Source organism: Anabrus simplex, chromosome 5 (genome assembly GCF_040414725.1).
Source record: "Anabrus simplex isolate iqAnaSimp1 chromosome 5, ASM4041472v1, whole genome shotgun sequence".
Taxonomy (NCBI): domain Eukaryota; kingdom Metazoa; phylum Arthropoda; class Insecta; order Orthoptera; family Tettigoniidae; genus Anabrus; species Anabrus simplex.
In genome coordinates, this window is record NC_090269.1 from 191064603 (window position 1) to 191085118 (window position 20516).

The following is a 20516-nucleotide window of genomic DNA, read 5'->3' on the forward strand; positions in this document are numbered from 1 at the left end:
TGACGTCCTGAATCCAAGATAACTGCTATATCTTGCTGGAATCCTACAAGTTGAGCTTCAGTGGAATAACCTTGCCTAAACCCGAACTGCCTTCTATCGAACCAGTTATTCATTTTACAAACATGTCTAATGTAATCAGAAAAAATGCTTTCCCAAAGTTTACATGCAATGCATGTCAGACTGACTGGCCTGTACTTTTCAGCTTTATGTCTATCACCCTTTCCTTTATACACAAGGGCTACTAATAACTCTCCATTCATTTGGTATAGCTCCTCCATGCAAACAATAATGAAATAAGTACATCAGATATGGTACTATATCCCAACCCATTCTCTTTAGTATCTTATCAATTCCAGCTGCTTTCCTAGTTTTCAACTTTTGTATCTTATTGTAAATGTCGTTATCATGGGTAAATTTTAATACTTCTTTAGTATTAGTCACCTCCTCTATCTGGACATTATCCTTGTAACCAACAATCTTTACATGCTGCTGACTGAATACTTCTGCCTTTTGAAGAACCTCACATACACACTCCCCTTGTTCATCAATGATTCCTAGAATGTCCTTCTTGGAATCTGTTTCTGCCTTCACCCGCGAGGGGTCTCGTGCCGAGTGTAATGTCAAGAGTCGCGTACGGTCGTTTCAAACGGAAATCAATAAAATACCAAACGCTTACTTAATATGCTATTTATTGTTACAATAATGTAAGGTAATACTATTTAAACACAGACAAATGCCATGACTATATCATTACATATATGAGAAGCTCTGTATCAGCACTTTTATAATTCTGTTTTTTCTGAATTGATATAGATTTGATGCTGTTGTTATGAAACTTAAAAGTCATCTTTGTAATATACACTTACTGGTGTCCTGAATTTTATAGTAGTTTTTTTGGAAAATATTAAAATTATGGTGCTGTGAAGGATTAGTGACAGTTGCTATGGTTATTATAAACAAGTCTTTTATATTCTTTGAAGACTGAAGTTTCCTTATACGGTGAATATTTTAAAATTATGATATTTTATACACTTTATATGTATTTTATCTATATCATGAAGAACTTGGCATATTAACCTATTTGTTATTGTTCTGTATATTATCTAAAATTAACTTTATGTGGAATACATAACCTCTCCTGGCATTGAAAAGGACAGTGAAATGGACAAAGATTGGAAGAAGAAAAATACTTTTAGATGTGCTACCTGGAATGTACAAGGTATCTCACACAAAGATGACCAGCTGGACGACATTCTCGCAAAAAAAGACATTTTAATTGCAGCAATTTCAGAAACAAAAAGAAAGCTTCAGGGATCAAAAGAGACAGTAAATTATTTACAGTTTTACAGTGGGGTTGACAGAAATACTAGAGCACAGGCGGGTGTACTGCTCATGGTACACAAAAGATTAAGATCAACAATTGATGACTACACTTTTTGGAATGAAAGGATTATCCAATTAAGACTAAAACTATTCAGGGGTTATCTTACAGTTATAGGGGTATACGCTCCAGTGGAGGGCAATTCAAACGAAAGTGATGGGTTCTATAATGATCTGCAAAAGATAGTCAATAAAATTAACAAACAAGATATGCTACTATTACTGGGAGACTTCAATGCCAGAGTTGGTAATGAGAAAATTCAGAATCACATCGGAATCCACGGAGAAACAACCCGTAATAACAATGGAATGAAATTAATAGATTTCACTGTCTTCAATCAGTTAAAGATTATGAACACAGTGTTCCCACACAAGGACACCCACAAGTATACGTGGTCTGCACGAAATCAGAAATCGATTATAGATTATATAATTTGTAATGGTAAATTGGCAGATTTAGTCTTGGATACAAGAGTCTATCGAGGCCCTGAATTGGAAACTGATCACTATCTATTAGTAGCACCTATTCGTCTGAGGCCTAGATGGTATAAAAGAACCACACAAACAACACAAGAAATTAAAACTTCTTATAAGGTTAACCTATTAAGAGACCCCAGTATAAAATGGCTGTACCAGAACAGACTTAATGAACTTACACAGATGACACCAGTTAGTGACAATGTGGAAATGGAGTGGTCTAATTTGTGTTCAATTTTAAAGCAGTCTGCTTTTGAGAGTTTGGGAGTTAAGAAAAAATGGCAGAGGAAAAAGGGTTTAAGAATCTGGGATGAAGAGATTGAAAAGGTTATTTCAGACAAAAGAAATGCTTATAAAAATTTTTTGTCAACTGGCAAATTAGAAGATAAAATACAGTATCATCACAAGAGAGCAATAGCAAAAAGGGAAGTGCGGAAAAAGCACAGAAAGAGTTGGGAAAACTTTGTTTCACAACTGGAGACTGATATAACAAGACCACAACCACAGACCTATAAAATACTCAAGAAACTAAATAATGATGTAAAAGAAGACACATGCATTAATGCAATACCTCTAACGGGGTGGCTCATTTATTTTTGGAACCTTTGGAGAGGTTCAAATATTGAGCCATTTCTTCTGCCAACATCTCTTAACAAGTCTTCGGAAACCATTACACTCGAAGAACTGGAGCTAATACTTAGAGAACTTAGAAATGGAAAAGCATCTGGAGAAGATTCAATAAATGCAGAATTATTCAAGTATTCCAGTGACATCTTCAAGCAAAGATTTCTCAAATTCATCAATTTAATTTGGAATGGCAACAGACCACCAAAGAATTCTCAAAAAGCTATAGTTATTCCTCTTCATAAGAAGGGCAGTGTGAAAGATTGTGGAAATTACAGAGGGATAAGTATACTCAACTCAGGTTACAAAATTTACTCAAATATTGTCAGAGAAAAATTATTCAGGTATTATGAAAATGTGATTGGAAATGAACAACATGGATTTCGAAAGGGACGCTCATGTGCTGATGCTTACTTTACCTTGAAAATCTTAGTCGAAAAACGCAGGGAATTTAACTTGGAAACTCACATAGCATTTGTTGATTTTAAGAAAGCCTTTGACCTAGTTAATAGGAACAGACTTCTTAATATCTTAGCAGAAGATAATGTCCCACAACAGTTAATAGATAACATATACAACATGTACAGTGACAACCTTATTGCAGTAAAGTTAGGTAATCATCAGACTGAATGGAAACCGATCAGCAGAGGTGTGAGACAAGGTTGTGGACTTTCTCCTTTGTTGTTCATAATCTATATGAACAACGTAATACAGGAATGGAGGCATGAAAGGTATGGATCAATCCCAGTCAGCAGATATCTCACACATCTAGATGCCATACTCTTTGCTGATGATGTTGCATTGGTAGCATCATCAGAAGATGATCTTCAGTGGTCAGTATTTAATCTCCAGAAAGTCTCTTCAAAATTTGACATGATCATTTCACCACAAAAGAGCAAAATAATGGCCTTTAAGGGGAAGGACCCTATCCCGAGTAAAATCTGTTTAGATAATAAAATTTTGGAAAGAGTCAACGAATTCAATTATCTGGGATACAATTTATCTTACCAAGGGGAAATTGATATCTCTGCAAAAATAACCAAATTTACCAGAACAACAGGAATCATAAATCATATCATGAAGCCATCTCTTGTCCAAAAACACACTCGCTTACGTCTTTATAACACTTTATAACGCTTTGCTACGGCAGTGAGCCATGGACAATAAGAACTCAAGACATTTCCAGAATTACAGCACGTGAAATGACATTAATGCGCAGAACAGCAAGCTATACGAATTGGGATCGTATAAGAAATGAAGATGTGCTTAAGGGACTGAATGTGAAATCAGTAATCAATTACATCTATGATTACCAAGAAAACTGGAAACGTCATGTTCAAAGGATGAAATCTGGAAGACTACCAAAGGAGATCCTACGCTATCAACCAAGAGGACAGAGATCTATAGGACGTCCAATGAAGCGATGGAAAGAAAATGCAAGACCGTAACAGGCCACATGGCCCAGTACTTGGAAGGATGATGATGATGATTATGACATAACCTCTCCTGCCCAAAGGCCAACCTCACCTTCCCGAGATGAAAAACCTGTTCCCAGCCCTGTTGACAGAGTCACGGCAGTATAACCGTTACATCCATTATGGAGGAAATGCTGTGATTTCAGCTAGTCCATTAGCTGAGAGGTGGCAGCCCCACCAATGGTCTTACTTCCTTCAGGCTAGCAACCCGTCGGAAGGACATTTGATTGCTTTCAAGTCTTGCAAAAGTAAAATGCAAGACCGTAACGGGTCACATGGCCCAATACTTGGAAGGAAGATGATGATGATGATGAGATTGCCTTCTGCTGATGAAATTGAAAATAAACATTTAAGTTCTGTTTATGGAAAATACTTTTAAAATGATGTTTAATTTCATTTAACACACATCTAGACAATGCTCCTTCTCCCTCTACTCAACAATGAATGATAACAGTGCACTTTCTGCATCATAAACACGTCTACACCATGAGTTGCATATGGTTGAATAGAGCGGAAACAGATAACGTGAGGAGTCACGTGCGAACGAAATGACCGGATAGCCAGCTATTCACACACACTAGGTGTGGAGAGGGATAACAGTGGTGTGACAGAAGTGTGGATAAGTCCATTGAAAGGTATAGGAAGTATAATAAACAGTGTTCGTGGAAGGATTGATCAAAATAAACAGAAATGGTTGAAACGACTGGTCGCGACCCCTCATGGGTTAAAGTACCTATACATACCCTTCAATTTTTCATTAAAATATGTATGACTGTCAATTATGCTTGCCACCATGTTATCCTTAGCTGAATTCTTTGCTGGATTCAATTTCCTAGTAAGTTCCTTCAATTTCTCCTTACTTCCACAGTCATTTCTAACTTTATTTCTTTCCAACATGCACCTCCTTCTTAGCCTCTTTACTTCTCTGTTATAATATAGTGGGTCATTACCATTCCTTACCACCTTTAAAGGTACAAACCCGTTTTCATATTCCTCAACAATTGCTTTAAACCCATCCCAGAGTCTGTTTATATTTTTTTGCTAGTTGCTTTACGTCGCACCGACACAGATAGGTCTTATGGCAATGATGGGACAGAGAAGGCCTAGGAATGGGAAGGAAGTGGCTATGGCCTTAATTAAGGTACAGCTCCAGCAGTTGCCTGGTGTGAAAATGGGAAACCACGGAAAACCATCTTCAGGACTGCCGACATTGGGGTTCGAACCCACTATCTCCTGGATGCGAGCTCACAGCTGCACGCTCCTAACTGCACAGCCAACTCGCCCAGTGTTTATATTTTTATTTACCGTTTTCCAATGGCCATAGTTACAATTTAAAAGAAAAAACTTCCTCATGCCTGTTTTATCAGCCATATGGTACTGCCTAATAGTCCTACTTTTAAGACCTTCCTTTCTATCACATTTATTTTTTAACTACGACCAAAACAGCTTCATAATCACTAATACCATCTATTACTTCTATACTTAGTGATGACACAATACTGTTTACGTGTAGACACAGCAGTCCTTAGCCGAGTCATAGAGTGTATGGCCACGTTACCTTCATCGCCATGCCTAAGATACATTTAGCTAGTATCCGTATAAACACATTTTTACGTTGGCTAGTAAGTATTTTGTGAAATATTCCTAATACATAGTATACCGAACAATTAAATGGAAATAAGTTATATTTACATTTTTTTTTAAAAGGTTGTGAACTTGCCAAAATGGAAGGTATACTCAGTATATCTACAATAGGCTGCCTTAAATGCCTTTAAAGAAGTGAAATCCCAATCTAGTGTTGCTAGGGAGTTTGGAATATCTGCATTGTTGGCAAGCATATGGAACAGATGTCCACAGCAAGAAGGATGAGTACACAACAAACCCATGTCAGGCTGGCTTCTGAAAATAAACACAGAGTAGGATAGAAAATTCAGAAGTAATCTGTTGCTGATCCCAAGACATCTGTAAGGGTAATCAGGGATTGTTTAATAGAGCACCATACTGTGGATGTTAATGTTTACACCTAAAAATGCTGTTCAGCAGCTGCTGATTTAAATGGTAGACAACCTGCAAGAAAACAACAGATCAGCCCAAAAAACGTCACCTTGATTTCTTGGCGTTTATTTTACTCGTTGCAATGCAATATTTCTGCAATATTGGCCTTCTTCTTTCAAATGATGTAATAATTCTCTCCAAAATATAGTTAGATGCTCATAATATTTGCGTATTTTTATCACGACGGTACGTGCAGCCAATTTATGACAGTGAATTGGCACAGTATGTATGTATGTATGTATGCATATATGTATGTATGTATGTATGTATGTATGTATGCATGCAAAATACTGTCCTCACCTTCTTGCCTTCCCGTTCTCTAATTTGTCTCGACACTTGAGCCAGCACTCCCGCTGCCTGTTCTCCACCCATCACCGAGATGCGTGCATTAGGCCACATATACAGGAACCTAGGACTGAAACAGAAAATTATGATAAAATAAATTATAGTTATACACTATCGATCTTTGTATTGATCATGGGCTACTTTTGGAAACCACACGATTCAAACGACGACCACATAAACTGATGACCTGGAAGTGCCCTAATGTTAAATTAGGGGAGTTCCAAATTGATCATGTAGCTATGGATAAGAACTATCATAAGGAAATTTACAATGTGAGGGTCCTCCGTGGACATAGATTCAGATCATTATTTGTCCAAAATTAAAATAAACTTAACTCCAAAAAAGAAACACATTCTCTCCAAATGTAATAGAGAGAAAACATATGACCCTAGCTATCTCATTAATAATAAATTATATTATGAACAATCTAAAACCTAAGTGATGATTTGGGAATGGTAATTAACAAGCTAAAAACAATTGCTGAGTAAAACGCTCCCGTTAAAAAGAGGACAAAACATGCTTGGTGGAATGAGGAGTGCGATGCAGCGATTAAACACCGACACAAGGCATGGTTGATTGATCAACAACGGAAAACAGAACAGTCACGCGAAGAACTTGTTACTGCTAGACGACATACGGCTAAAATCATCCGAAGGGTTAAGCGAAATTATCACACGGAGATGTTGCACTGTATTGACGAAGCATTTACTCAACATAAGACAAGAGATTACTATAAAACATTTCGGCAATACCAAACTAATTATACTCCCCCAACACTCCTAATGAGAGATACTAATGGAAAACAGGCACATACTAATCAAGATAATGCGGAAATTTTAGCTAGATAAGACTTTGAGAACTTACTTAACAGTGAGAAACCTTCAGAATATCTGTTATATAACACAATCCAAAAAATAGGATACCTTTAGAAAAGGTTACACCGCCCGTTTATAATGAAGTACGAGCAGCAATTGATTCCCTTAAAAATTATAAAGCACCGGGAGAGAACCAAATCGTCGCAGAGGTATGGAAGAATGCTAATGACCAAACCGTTCAGAATCTACATAAACATCTTATAGATATTTGGAATACTGCTACAATGTCTGAAGAGTGGAATATGGCAATAATTCAACCATAGATAGATCTGATCCAAATAATTATCGGGGAGTATCATTATGAAAAATGAAAAATGAAGTCAGTAGGGCTGCTGAAGAAATGTTAGGAAGGAAGAAAAGATCAACTAAGAATCAGTGGATAACTCAGGAGATACTAGACCTGATTGATAAACGACGAAAATACAAGAATGCTAGAAATGAAGAGGGCAGAAAAGAATACAGGCGATTAAAGAATGAAGTGGATAGAAAGTGCAAGGCAGCTAAGGAAGAATGGCTGAAGGAGAAATGCAAGGATGTCGAAGGCTGTATGGTCCTGGGAAAGGTAGATGCTGCATACAGGAAAATCAAGGAAACCTTTGGAGAAAGGAAATCTAGGTGTATGAATATTAAGAGCTCAGATGGAATACCACTCGTAGGGAAAGAAGACAAAGCAGAAAGATGGCAGGAGCATATCCAACAGTTGTATCAAGGTAAAGATGTAGATAATTTGGTTCTGAAACATGAAGAGGCTGTTGATGCTGATGAAAAGGGAGACCCAATTTTGAGGTCAGAGTTTGACAGAGCTGTGAGTGACCTCAATAGGAACAAGGCACCTGGAATTGATGACATTCCCTCTGAATTACTGACTGCCTTAGGAGAAACCAGCATGGCAAGGTTATTTCATTTAGTCTGCAAGATGTATGAGACAGGAGAAGTCCCATCCGATTTTCAGCAGAATGTTGTTATACCCATTCCCAAGAAAGCCGGTGCTGACAGGTGTGAAAACTACCGCACCATTAGTTTAGTATCTCATGCCTGCAAAATTTTAACACGTATTATTTACAGAAGAATGGAAAAACAAGTTGAAGCTGAGTTGGGAGAAGATCAATTTGGCTTCAGAAGAAATGTAGGAACACGTGAAGCTATCCTGACTTTACGTCTGATCTTAGAGGATCGAATCAAGAAGGACAAGCCCACGTACATGGCATTTGTAGATCTAGAAAAGGCATTTGATAATGTTGATTGGACCAAGCTATTTATGATTCTGAAGATGATAGGGATCAGATACCGAGAACGAAGATCTACAATCTGTATAAAAATCAGTCTGCAGTGATAAGAATCGAGGACTTTGAAAAAGAAGCAGCAATCCAGAAAGGAGTGAGGCAAGGCTGCAGTTTGTCCCCTCTCCTTTTCAATGTTTACATAGAACAGGCAGTAAAAGAAATCAAAGAGAAATTTGGAAAGGGAATCACAGTCCAAGGAGAGGAAATCAAAACCTTGAGATTTGCCGATGATATTGTTATTTTATCTGAGACTGCAGAAGATCTCGAGAAGTTGCTGAATGGTATGGATGAAGTCTTGGGTAAGGAGTACAAGATGAAAATAAATAAGTCCAAAACAAAAGTAATGGACTGCAGTAGAACGAAGGCAGGTGATGCAGGAAATATTAGATTAGGAAATGAAGTCTTAAAGGAAGTAGATGAATATTGTTACTTGGGTAGTAAAATAACTAACAATGGCAGAAGTAAGGAGGACATAAAATGCAGACTAGCACAAGCAAGGAAGAGCTTTCTTAAGAAAAGAAATTTGCTCACTTCCAACATTGATATCGGAATTAGAAAGATGTTTTTGAAGACTTTCGTGTGGAGCGTGGCATTGTATGGAAGTGAAACATGGACGATAACTGGCTCAGAAAGAAAGAGAATAGAAGCTTTTGAAATGTGGTGTTACAGAAGAATGCTGAAGGTGAGATGGATAGATCGAATCACGAATGAAGAGATACTGAATCGAATTGGTGAGAAGAGATCGATTTGGCTAAATTTGACGAGAAGAAGAGATAGAATGATAGGACATATCTTAAGACACCCAGGACTTGTTCAGTTGGTTTTTGAAGGAAGTGTAGGAGGTAAGAACGGTAGGGGTAAACCAAGATATGAATATGACAAGCAGATCAGAGCAGATGTAGGATGCAATAGTTACGTAGAAATGAAAAGGTAGGCACAGGATAGGGTGGCATGGAGAACTGCATCAAACCAGTCTATGGACTGATGACTCAAACAACAACAACACATCATTATTGGATATTACATATAAGATTTTATCTAAGATTATCTATAACAGAATACAGGGACATCTTGACTGTGAACTAGGGGAATATCAAGGTGGATTTCATCCAGGAAGAAGCTGCCCTGACCAAATCATCAGTTTAAAATGGATTATGATTCATCATACATCTAGAAACAAAAATTTAGTTATTACGTTTGTTGATTTTCAAAAGGCGTATGATAGTATACATTGTGAATCACTGTTGAATGTCCTTCAGGAATTTGGTCTACATTCCAAACTTATTAGCCAGATTGGTATGACTCTTAAGAATACTCAATCTAAAGTTAGATTCAGAAATGAGTTATCTAAATCATTTGCAATTACAACAGGCCTCCGCCAGGGAGATGGACTTTCGCCATTATTGTTCAATTGTGTATTGGAAAAGGTCATGCGAGAGTGGACTAAGGTATGTCCTCCAAAAGTCAAAATTGGAAAAAAATATCAAACTAAATTGCTTGGCATTAGCGGATGATCTTGCGATACTGGCAAATGGTTTCGAAGAGGCTAAAGTTCAAATTGGAAGAACTTGCAAATGTAGCAAAAAAAGTTGGACTGCAAATTTCGTATGATAAAACAAAAATAATGCCTACTTTCAGAACTTTAAATTCAGAGCTATTATTAAATAATAATAAACGAATTGAAATTGTAAGTACATTTAAATATTTGGGTGAAAATCTCACTTGGAATTGCAATGAAAAACCATCAATAGAGAGCAGAATATATAAACTGAAGCAGGCACAACGGATAACTTGGCCTATATACAAAAAGAAATGTCTTTCGATTAATGTTAAATTTAGGCATTATAACTCTGTTATTAAACCAGAAGCAACTTATGCTTGTGAAACATTATTTAAACTCAATACTAGATCAACAACAGAACGCTTACAACGAGTTGATCGAAGGATACTCAGGACGATCATAAACAAGAAACATCAGGTGGATGGACAGTGGAGATTGTTGCCGAATGAGGTTATCTATCGGGAAAGTGAGTCCATCACAGACACGATGAGAAAAAGAAGAATTGCCTTTTTTTGTCATATATTTCGACTAAGTGATAACAGAGTTTTAAAACAATTATTTAATTACTTTTGGAATAATAAATCAAAAAACAATTGGTTTAAAGAAGTCCAAAGTGATTTGGAGGAGTTGAATATTACCATGCAAACCATAGAAAACAGAGGCGAAAAAAGTATTTTGAAGAATAAATGCATCAGGCTTCCTCTGACCACTGTACAGAGGAAACAATATGTTATAACGGATGCGGAGAGGGCAGCCAGGTCAACCAGACTCAAGACTTTTTGGGAGAAGAAAAGGAAGACAAATTTGTTGTAGTCTGATTTAAGAGCTCCAATGTGGGCGTAAACTCTGTAAATAAATAAATATACACTATATGTAGAATTTGGAGAAAAAGAAGTAATCACTCTCTTGTCCAGTCCAATAACCCTCATTTTCATCAGTAGTCTCCTATGATCTACCCTATAAAAAGCTTTGGATAGGTCAATAGTAAAACAGTCCATTTGACCTATTGAATCTAAAATATCTGCTATATTTTCTTAGAATCCTAGAAGCTGAGCATCACTGGAATAACCTTTCCTAAACCCAAACTGCTTTCTATCAAACCAGTTAGTAATTTTGCAAACATGTCTAATATAATCAGAAAGAATGCTTTCCCAGACCTTAATGCAACACATGTCAAGCTGACTGGCTTCCAAGTATCACTTCATGTTTATCACCCTTTCCTATGTACAAAGGGGCTACTATTACAAATCTTCATTCACTTGGTATAGCTCCTGCTTGCAAACAGCAATCAAATAAATACTTCTGAAATAGTAATATATTCACACCCACTATCTTCAGTATATCCCCAGAAATCTTATCGATTCCAGCTGTTTTCCTACTTTTCAACTGTATCTTTTTATATCTTTCTTATCATAGGTAAATTTCAGAACTTTGCTGGTATTAGTCACCTCTTCCACCTAGATATTATCCTTATATCCAGCGAGCTTTACAGACTGATGTCTAAATACTTCTGCCTCCTCTAAATAATCACATGCACACTCCACTTGTTCATTTATTATTCTTGGAATGTCCTTACTGGAATTTGTTTCTGCCTTGAAGTACCTATACAAACACTCCCGTTTTCTGCTAAAATTCATATCTGCCAATTGTCCTAGCCATCACACTATCCTCGCCCAACTTCTCCATTAAATTCAATTTCCTAAGTTCCTACAATCTCTCCTTACTTCCACAACCATGATTTAGTTGTATGTCTTTCTAAACTGCACCTCCACCTTAATCTCTTTGTTGTCATTGTAATGAACTAACTTGTGATGGTGGTGGTTGATGTTGAGACTGTTTATATAAGCTGCAAAACTGTGTGTTCATAGCTCCCCCATCATCAGGAATAATAATAATAATAATAATAATAATAATAATAATAATAATAATAATAATAATAATAATAATAATAATAATAATAATTGTACCGGAGGTACACCAACTTCATTCATTTAAAGTGAGCACCTTTTAGAAGATATGAACAGTGAAACTTATTTCAGAAGAAGCTTCGAACTTTATCTTCAGATGCCTCTCCGGTCAACTTATCTGGTGGGAAGATGAACAATTAATTTGCAAAGAAATTTGTAGTTTCAAGGTTTACAGAACTGAAATGTTCTGTAAATACTTTTTTGTGTTCTTAGGTTACTAGCACTGCTATCCCTTCCTTCTTCTTCAAATGTTTTGACCAATCAGGAATTTTGGATATTTATTAAATTAACCAATAGGAATTGTGGGTGTGTACAGGGCTTTGACCCAGAGAGTTCTGGAACCTTCCTCTCTGCTATAAAAGCTGGGACCTTTTGGGGCATGTTGTCTTTCCATCGCTCCAGTCAAGAGGTTTAGAGTGTGTTTGTAGAGGAGGCAGGGGGCAAGCCTCGCCCAACTCCGGAAGGCCCACCAGCTCAAGGTAAGGGCAGACATCTTTTAATCATGTAATAGTTTCAGAAAGCTAACTTGAGGTGAAGATTTCAAAAATTTTTCTCTATGTAAAACTCAATCTTTCAATGTAAACTTTCAAACAAGTGTATAGTTTTTTTTCTAACTTAGGGAATAAGGAGTGTGAACCCTCTTTTAATTCCCATTCAACTTGGTATTGGGGTGACTATGATTTCGTAAACTTTAAAATATATCTCTTCTTTTTAGAATTTAAATTTTTCTCTCCATGTAGTCACCTCTGTAGTACAGGCTTAGCCTCTGTAACTTCAGGCCATAAGCCCACATAAGGTTTTTAAGAATTTTCAAGTGTATTTCAGAGTGCAAGTGTTCGCCTCCTAGCATTTTGATTTACGGCTGATAACTTTAACCTTTTCTGTTGATCACTAAGGCAATGTAACATGGGCACTTATTGCCTCTGTTAAAGTTAAACTTCCTATTTAAATGTAACTTAGGCTGTCAAGCAAGTAAGACAGTGAAAACTGTTTATATTTTACCTAATGTATAAATTTAGATTGTGCCTTGGAGAGGCTTGATTGTAATAAGTTTTGGAGAGTAGTCTCCTAGAGAGTTAATTGTGTGGAGCGAAGACGCTCTTTTGAAATTTGTAACTTGGGAGATTCAAGCTCATTCTGTACCTGATTGTTCTAGGGTTTTCTAAAACTATTACTAGAGCTAACAAGCTAACCTTTATCTATCCAATTGTCATTTGTTGTTGTTATTTATCTAAGTTAATTGAGGAAAGAAAAAATGAAAGAAATAAAATTTCAAATTTTAGAGTTTTAAATTATACTTTGATCTTTCCTCTGTCCACCCATTCATGTACGCCCCTTCTTACACCTCTATGCTCCATGGTATAATAATAATAATAATAATAATAATAATAATAATAATTGTACCGGGCGGTACACCTCTACACCGTTTATTTAAAAGTTGCGCCAGTTGAAATTCCTCTTCTGGAGGAAGGTTGAACTTTATCTATTCTATTAATTCTCTACTTTCTCAGAAGATGTCACCACGTGGAAAATTTTGAGTTTTTGAACTGTGTCACTTTTGATGTGTTTTTGTTTCGCTTGAAGTAAGAAGTGTGAACTTTCTCTTCTAGAGGACACTACTGAAGATCAACAATAGCGCACCCTAGTGCGGAGTCAAAGAACTATTTTGTTGGAGAAATTTTTATTTCAAAAGTTTGTTTCTTGTTAAATTTCTTTCTGTTATTGTTTAAGTTGGCTGTATACCCCTCTTTTTCCCCTTGTTTTAGATTTATCCAATCCCGAATTTCTTTTAGTAATTTCTGACCAATCTGGTGTATCTTCCCCCAACTTGTATCTGTTGCGGGGTCCTATCCAATAAAAACATTGTGGGCGGGTGTTTTCATTCCCCTAACGCCTAGAAACTTCCGCGAGAGTATTTAAACTGCTGATTTTGGGGTCTCCGGGCCACTTCTGTTCCATCTTTCAGTGTATTAAGTACATAGCAGGAGGCGGGAAGCGCCTCTTTCTTCTTCAGCCGTTCAACACCAGGTAATGGCCTATTAATAACTTCTTTTCTTGCTAGGTCGGCAGTTTAACACTCGCGGCGGGTTCGAAGCATTTCCATCATGTAACCTTTTCCTAAAATGTAATTACTCTTTTTCATCTTTTTCTTGTAAAGCTACATATTGGGATAGAGAGTGCTACCCTCTCGAGCTCCCACTCACATTTGTTTTGAGGTGAACTTATTTTCTCAAACTATTCTTCGTTTATGTAATGTAAAGTGTTCTTCTCTAAGTCACCTCTGTAGTATGGGATTCGCCCTTGCGTTAGTGGCCCAGAGCCAGATTAGGTTTTAAAAACAAAGTGTGTTAGGAGTGCAAGTTCGCCTCCTCTCAAATTGTTATTTTAGAGGTCATGTAATCAACCTTCTTTTCATGTAATAGACCTCCGTAGGTTGGGTATTTTACCCCTGTGAATACGTCCTTAGAGGACAGCTTGAAGGTAGAGTTTGGTGTGGCCTTGTGATAGGCTTACAATTTTGAGAGCGGATCGCTCTTTGAAATTTGTTTCTGTATGCCTCGTGCAGGCTTTATGTGTAATGTTTGGAGCCAGTGCTCCTGGGCATGAATGGGGTTTTCTGCCCCTTGGCTATAATTTTTTTTGGAGTAAGGCGGGGCTGATTGCCCAAGAGTTATGAAGTAAGGGCACTGAGCCCGAATCCAGTAATATTGTACCTACATTTTTGCTACTCTGTACCTGTTATGATTGTTATCTCTTGTTTTTGAAAAGAAAATATAACCTAGTTAAATTTTAAATTAATTTTACATTGCACGTTAATTTCGTAGCTTGAAACCCATTCACACCCGCACCTTCTTTCACCTCTACCTACCACGGATATCTCCGTAACAAGTGGTAGCAGAGCGTGGTTGAATGGGTCTCAATTTAGCCCCTTTTGACGGCTAAACATTGCTTTAATTCGAACTCTAACAATTTTCTCAGTTGCTGGAATTTTTTGAGTTTTTTTTAAAATTGTTCTGTCATCATGTCCGGCCCTCGCGATTTTCTCCTCCTTAACTATTTGCGCAAAGAGGAGTTGATATACGAGTTAACTATCAGAAACGTTCAATCTGGAGGCACGGTTGCAATAGACACTAACAAGCTTAGAGAGTCCCTTGATTTGCCCATTTCCATCCCCAATTTGGGAGAGAAAGAAATTGACGACTCTCTTTCCACGATCACGGAGAATATTACTGGGCTAGCTTCCGTAGTTAGTTTTTTTGATGAAAATGATCCGTCTCCTAACCAAATTAAGCGTGTGCAAGGCAGATTATATCACTTTTCAAATAGAGTTAATGATCTGTTGTCTCTGAAGGTGAATGACGTTCAGAGGAAGCAAGCTAATACGCTCCTTGAAACTATCTCTGAATTGTCTAGTAAAGTCACTCAATTGTTAACTGGGGAAGTTCCTCCCAAATCTGATCAGCCCACCATTGTGAATGTAAGTAGTGAGGAAGAACCTGCTAAGGGAGAAGGCAATAGGATAACCGTTGCTGCTCAAACTATCTCTGCCCCATTGGACAACGAGTCTGAACGCCGCACATCGTTGAACAATGTACGTGCTGAATTAACTTCCTTGCCATTGAAACCTTTACCTACTATGTCGCCCGGGTTTAGCAGCTTGCCTCATCCATTGGCAATGTTGCTCAGAGGTATATCCAAGTTTTCCGTTAATACCACCAGTGACGTAATTTCATTTTTAAGATTTCTAGTGGAATTTCAGGATCATGCCCTTGTGTTTTCTCTTTCCCCATGTCAAATTTTGCAAATTATCTATCCTTATGCTATTGGGGTTCTCTCAGATAAAATAGTAAGAGCCATAGCTGAACAGTCATCTATCGAAGATTTCCATGCACATCTGCTTGCAAATTTTATTCCTGCCCGCGCGAGGTCATCTCTTATTCAGAAATACTATTATCGGGTACAGCGCTTGGATGAAAACCTGGCAGACTTCATCCAAGATATTAAGTTTTATACTAGGGTGTTTGCTCTCCACTTCCCTGAGGATCAGATCGTGCAAGCTATTATCGAAGGGATTTCACCACCCTACAGGTCATATTTGTGTTTCGCGGCGTGCCCGCAAACCTTCTCTGAACTGGAAGCATTAGCCGTCTCTGCGGAAGGAGTTAGGTATGCCGATTCCTTGCGTGTGGCAAAAGAACCCCCGCCTTCTTTTAGTAATACTCGGCTTCCACCTCGCCGATCAGTCACCCCTCGTAAATGTTATGCTTGCGGGTCGCCTGACCATCTGCGCAATAAGTGTCCTCTGATCAAGTCTAGTAGGGCAAATAATGGAGCTGGTTCATCACAAGGCTGTTTTAAGTGTGGGGCCTTCTCACATATCGCCAAAAATTGCCCAAACTCAAATAGCACCCCCTCCTGCTCAACTTCTGGTGCAAATTCCACCTATGCCAATAATAAAAAGTGACTAGTGGCATCGGCTGAGTCGACTAATCCATCTTCCCGAGACTCAGCCCCTAGTAAACAGGTTGTAAATGCAGAGAACTATCAGCCTTCAAATTCATCTTTTGAATGCCCTAAAGAATGTCTTAGGATTGCGGCGGATACCCCCGCACCTGTTCCTTTTCTTAAGATTGAGTTAAATAACGAGCCTATAACAGCTCTCTTAGATTCAGGCAGTGTTTGTTCGATTATTTCGGCTGAATGGTATTCTAAATTGAAATCTGTTTGTAAACTACCTGACCATGTCTCAGCTCTTATTCAATATGTTTCGGCTAATTCATCGCCATTAGAAATTCTAGGTTCCGTACTGGTCAAAATTCGTATTTTTAAATTTACATGGAAAATCAAACTGTTTGTGGCTAAGCACTTGTCTTGCCCCATCATATTGGGAGCGGACTTCATTTCTCACACTGGTCTTGTGCTCGATCTCCAGAGTAGGTCGTGCACATTCAAATTTGCGTCCAATTGTAGAATTCCCTTGTTAAAGTGTAATTCTGTATCATGTTCATCTATTTCGCCTACCCAGGATGAGATGATGTTAGACCTTAGACATCTACCTGAGGAGCAGGCTGATAGTATTCGGAAACTGTGTCAGTCGTTTCCCGAGGTGTTCTCTGATACTCTTGGTGTTACTGACCTTATTGAATACAAAATTGAGGTCACGGATTCGATTCCTGTCCGTTTTCCACCGTATAGGCTTTCTCCACCTAAAATGAAGGCTCTGAAAGAAATCATCGATCAGATGTTGAAGGATGGTATTATTAGGCCCTCTAAGTCAGCGTATTCTTCGCCTATTTTTCTAGTCCCGAAACCCCAAGGAGGCTTCAGGCCTGTCATTGATTACAGGGCTCTCAATCGGAAGGTGGTGTTGCAATCTGTGCCCCTTCCCGACCTTCATTCTTGCTTTTCATGGTTTCGTAAGGCCAAGTTCTTCACCATCTTGGACTTGAATCAGGCCTATAATCAAATTCCCCTTGCCGAAGAGTCTAAACATCTTACAGCGTTTGCCACGGACTGGAACTTATACGAATACAACCGCGTGCCTTTCGGGCTCCCCACGGGGGCAGCTGTGCTCACTAGGCTACTAGATAGGGTCTTTTCCGACATCAAATTTGAGTACTTATATCACTACTTGGATGATGTCGTCGTATTTTCCGAGACTTTTGAAGAACATATAGATCATCTGCGAGAAGTTCTGAATCGCCTTCGTAAGGCTGGGTTAACTGTCAAGTTGTCCAAGGTTGCCTTTGCTAAGCCCTCTATGTCATTCCTAGGGCATATTGTGTCACCCGATGGGGTAGCTGTCGATCATTCTAGAACACAGGCCATCCGTGATTTTAAACCTCCTAAGGACATCAAAGGTATCGCTAGATTCATTGGTATGGTGAATTTCTTCAGGAAGTTTATTCCTAACTTCGCTAATAGAGCGGCGCCCTTAAACCTTCTTCGTAGGAAAGGCATCAAATTCGAGTGGGGACCTTCTCAACAAGCCGCTTTCGAAGATCTTAAATTAGCTCTCTGTAATGCCCCTGTACTTGCTATGCCTGATTTCTCGAAGAAATTCATCGTCCAAACGGACGCGTCGTCGTCAGCTGTAGCTGCAGTCCTTCTTCAAGAGACTGAACTAGGGAGGCGTCCCATCGCCTATGCATCTAGGACTCTATCGGCTCAAGAAGCCAAGTATTCCATCTATGAGCTCGAAGGGTTGGCAGTCTTATTCGCCTTAGAAAAGTTCCGTCTCTATCTGGAACATGTCAAATTCGACCTGGAGACAGATAACCAAGCCTTAAGCTGGGTCTTAGGTAGACCGCGTCGTACTGGTCGTATAGCCCGTTGGGCCATCCGTATTTCCGCCTTCCAATTCGATGTCAGGCATATCAGAGGTACCGAAAATGTTGTGGCTGATGGACTCAGCCGTATGTTTTCAAACGAGGTCGAGACCCATGAACCGGTCGACAGTTCATCACCTTCCGAGTCCATACTATCCGAGGTTAATGCCATCCTAACCGATGCTCCCATGCTCTTTAGGGATATCGAGAAATACCAACGTGAAGATCCTACGCTGGCTCCGATAATGGAAACCCTTTCTTCTGGGGAACATGCTGTCCCTTATGTTCTGAGGAATGGTGTTCTATGTTGCCCTTCGAGGCATGATAAGTTGATGAAAGTTGTTGTTCCAGCGGTTCTTGTACCTATGATCTTCAAATACTATCATGAGACCCCATTGGGGGGGCATCTTGGAATCTTTAAAACTCGTGAAAAGATTCGTGAAATGTTCATATGGAAAGGTATGGACGGTGAAATTCGGGAACTCGTAAAAGCTTGTAAACCTTGTTTGATCAGTAAACCCACCATGTCCACTAAAGTAGGCCTTTTGTCTTCTCATCAAGCGTCGCGCCCCATGGAACGCCTGTATATTGATTATGTGGGACCCTTCCCCCAGTCAAAGGGCAATGCCAACAAGTTCATCTTTGTGTGTGTAGATGGTTTTACAAGATTTTCCTGGTTATTTCCGACTAAGCTGGCTACCGCTCAGTCAACCATTACTTGCTTAAATTCTATTTTTGCTTCTTTTGGTCCGTGTCAATATATTGTATCTGATAATGCTAAGGCGTTCACATCAAATTTATTTCGTAAATTCTGTTTTGACTTGTCCATCTCTCATGTAACTACTTCTGCTTATTACCCTCAACCATCTCTGGCTGAACGGGTTAACCGTAATCTCAGGTCCGCACTCATTGCCTATCATCATGAAGATCCTTCCAGGTGGGACACGTCCCTGCATTGGATAGCTTTTGCTTTGAATTCGGCGGTTCATGAATCTCACAAGTTTACTCCAGCTTCTTTGATGTTCAAGTTTGTTCCCAACTCGCCGCTCTCTAACCTCTGGTCTTTGAATGACATTCTACCCGAGACAATAGATCCGGATAACATTAAAGATCTTTGGAAGAAGGCTAAAGCCAATCTTAAAGTGTCTCATGAAAAGGTTAGGGAAAGGTATGATCGTGGACGGAGACCCACCACTTTGAAGGTAGGTGACCAGGTTATGGTCAAAAATTTTGTTCCCGCGGGCAAGCTTGCCCCCAGATTTCATGGGCCTTGTATCATTCTCGATTTTCTTACGCCGGTTACCTTATTGCTAAGTAATCCAGCCACCGAGAGGATATTTAGAGTTCACCTGTCCCAGGTGAAACCGGTGTAATTTCTGTGTTAACTTGCTTCATATTATTTTGAAAGGATATGAAGGTTATATTTTTTTGAGTTTCACTTTTAAGGCATTCTGCCCCTTCTGTAATATTTTGGTTTTAGATGTAAGCCTTGTGTAAAACCTGCCCCGACCCGTTAAACTGCCATCCTGTTCTTGCCACGGCCATTACCACGCTCCCGTCTCCTGCTCCACCTTACACTGTGGCTTCATAATAGTAAATGCAATGGATATCTACACGCCGCTGGCCCCTCAACCTCTCCACAAGCCTGTACCCTCAAAGAAGATGATAGTCCAACACAATTCTGCCGCCTAGCTTTAATGTTTCAGCGCCCCCGCAGCCGCGCAGCGCCGTGCAGCGACTGGGGAGGGGGATGGGCCCCCTCCTCTCCAGCGAGGACGACATGTGCACGGCGAGCCGGAGCTCTCCTCCCGGCCAAGGCTGACGTGCGGCGCACGACCTGCTACATGCCCGCAGCCTGTATCTGTTCACCGCGGGCGCGGCGTACTTCAACACCTCTGCTCCCCTCATAGTGCGGGCGAGCGGTATCTCAGGGTACTTGAGGGGTCCGAGCGGCCTCCGTTGGACGCAAGCTGCAACGGCCGGTCTGGCCATCCGACTCAATCTACATCAACTACATGGACAGTCACCATAAGCAATAACTACACTTGGGAATTCAACAACAATATTTGGTGGACATTGCAAAATGTTTCTTCACCTTTAAGTATTAAAAGTTTATCTTCAGAAATTCAAATTCTACAAACATAA

General features: G+C 39.2%; 1 protein-coding gene across 5 annotated transcripts in view; it reads right to left on the reverse strand.

The window, feature by feature from the left end:
* The window catches only part of Mccc2 (methylcrotonyl-CoA carboxylase subunit 2), a 229001-nt gene that overhangs the window by 12304 nt on the left and 196181 nt on the right, over positions 1–20516 (reverse strand). For all 5 annotated transcript variants that reach the window (XM_067147236.2, XM_068227597.1, XM_067147237.2 and 2 more), the window contains exon 9: positions 6312–6426. In XM_067147236.2, coding sequence (XP_067003337.2) covers positions 6312–6426 — 115 coding nt within the window. The remainder of the gene's footprint in view (positions 1–6311; positions 6427–20516) is intronic.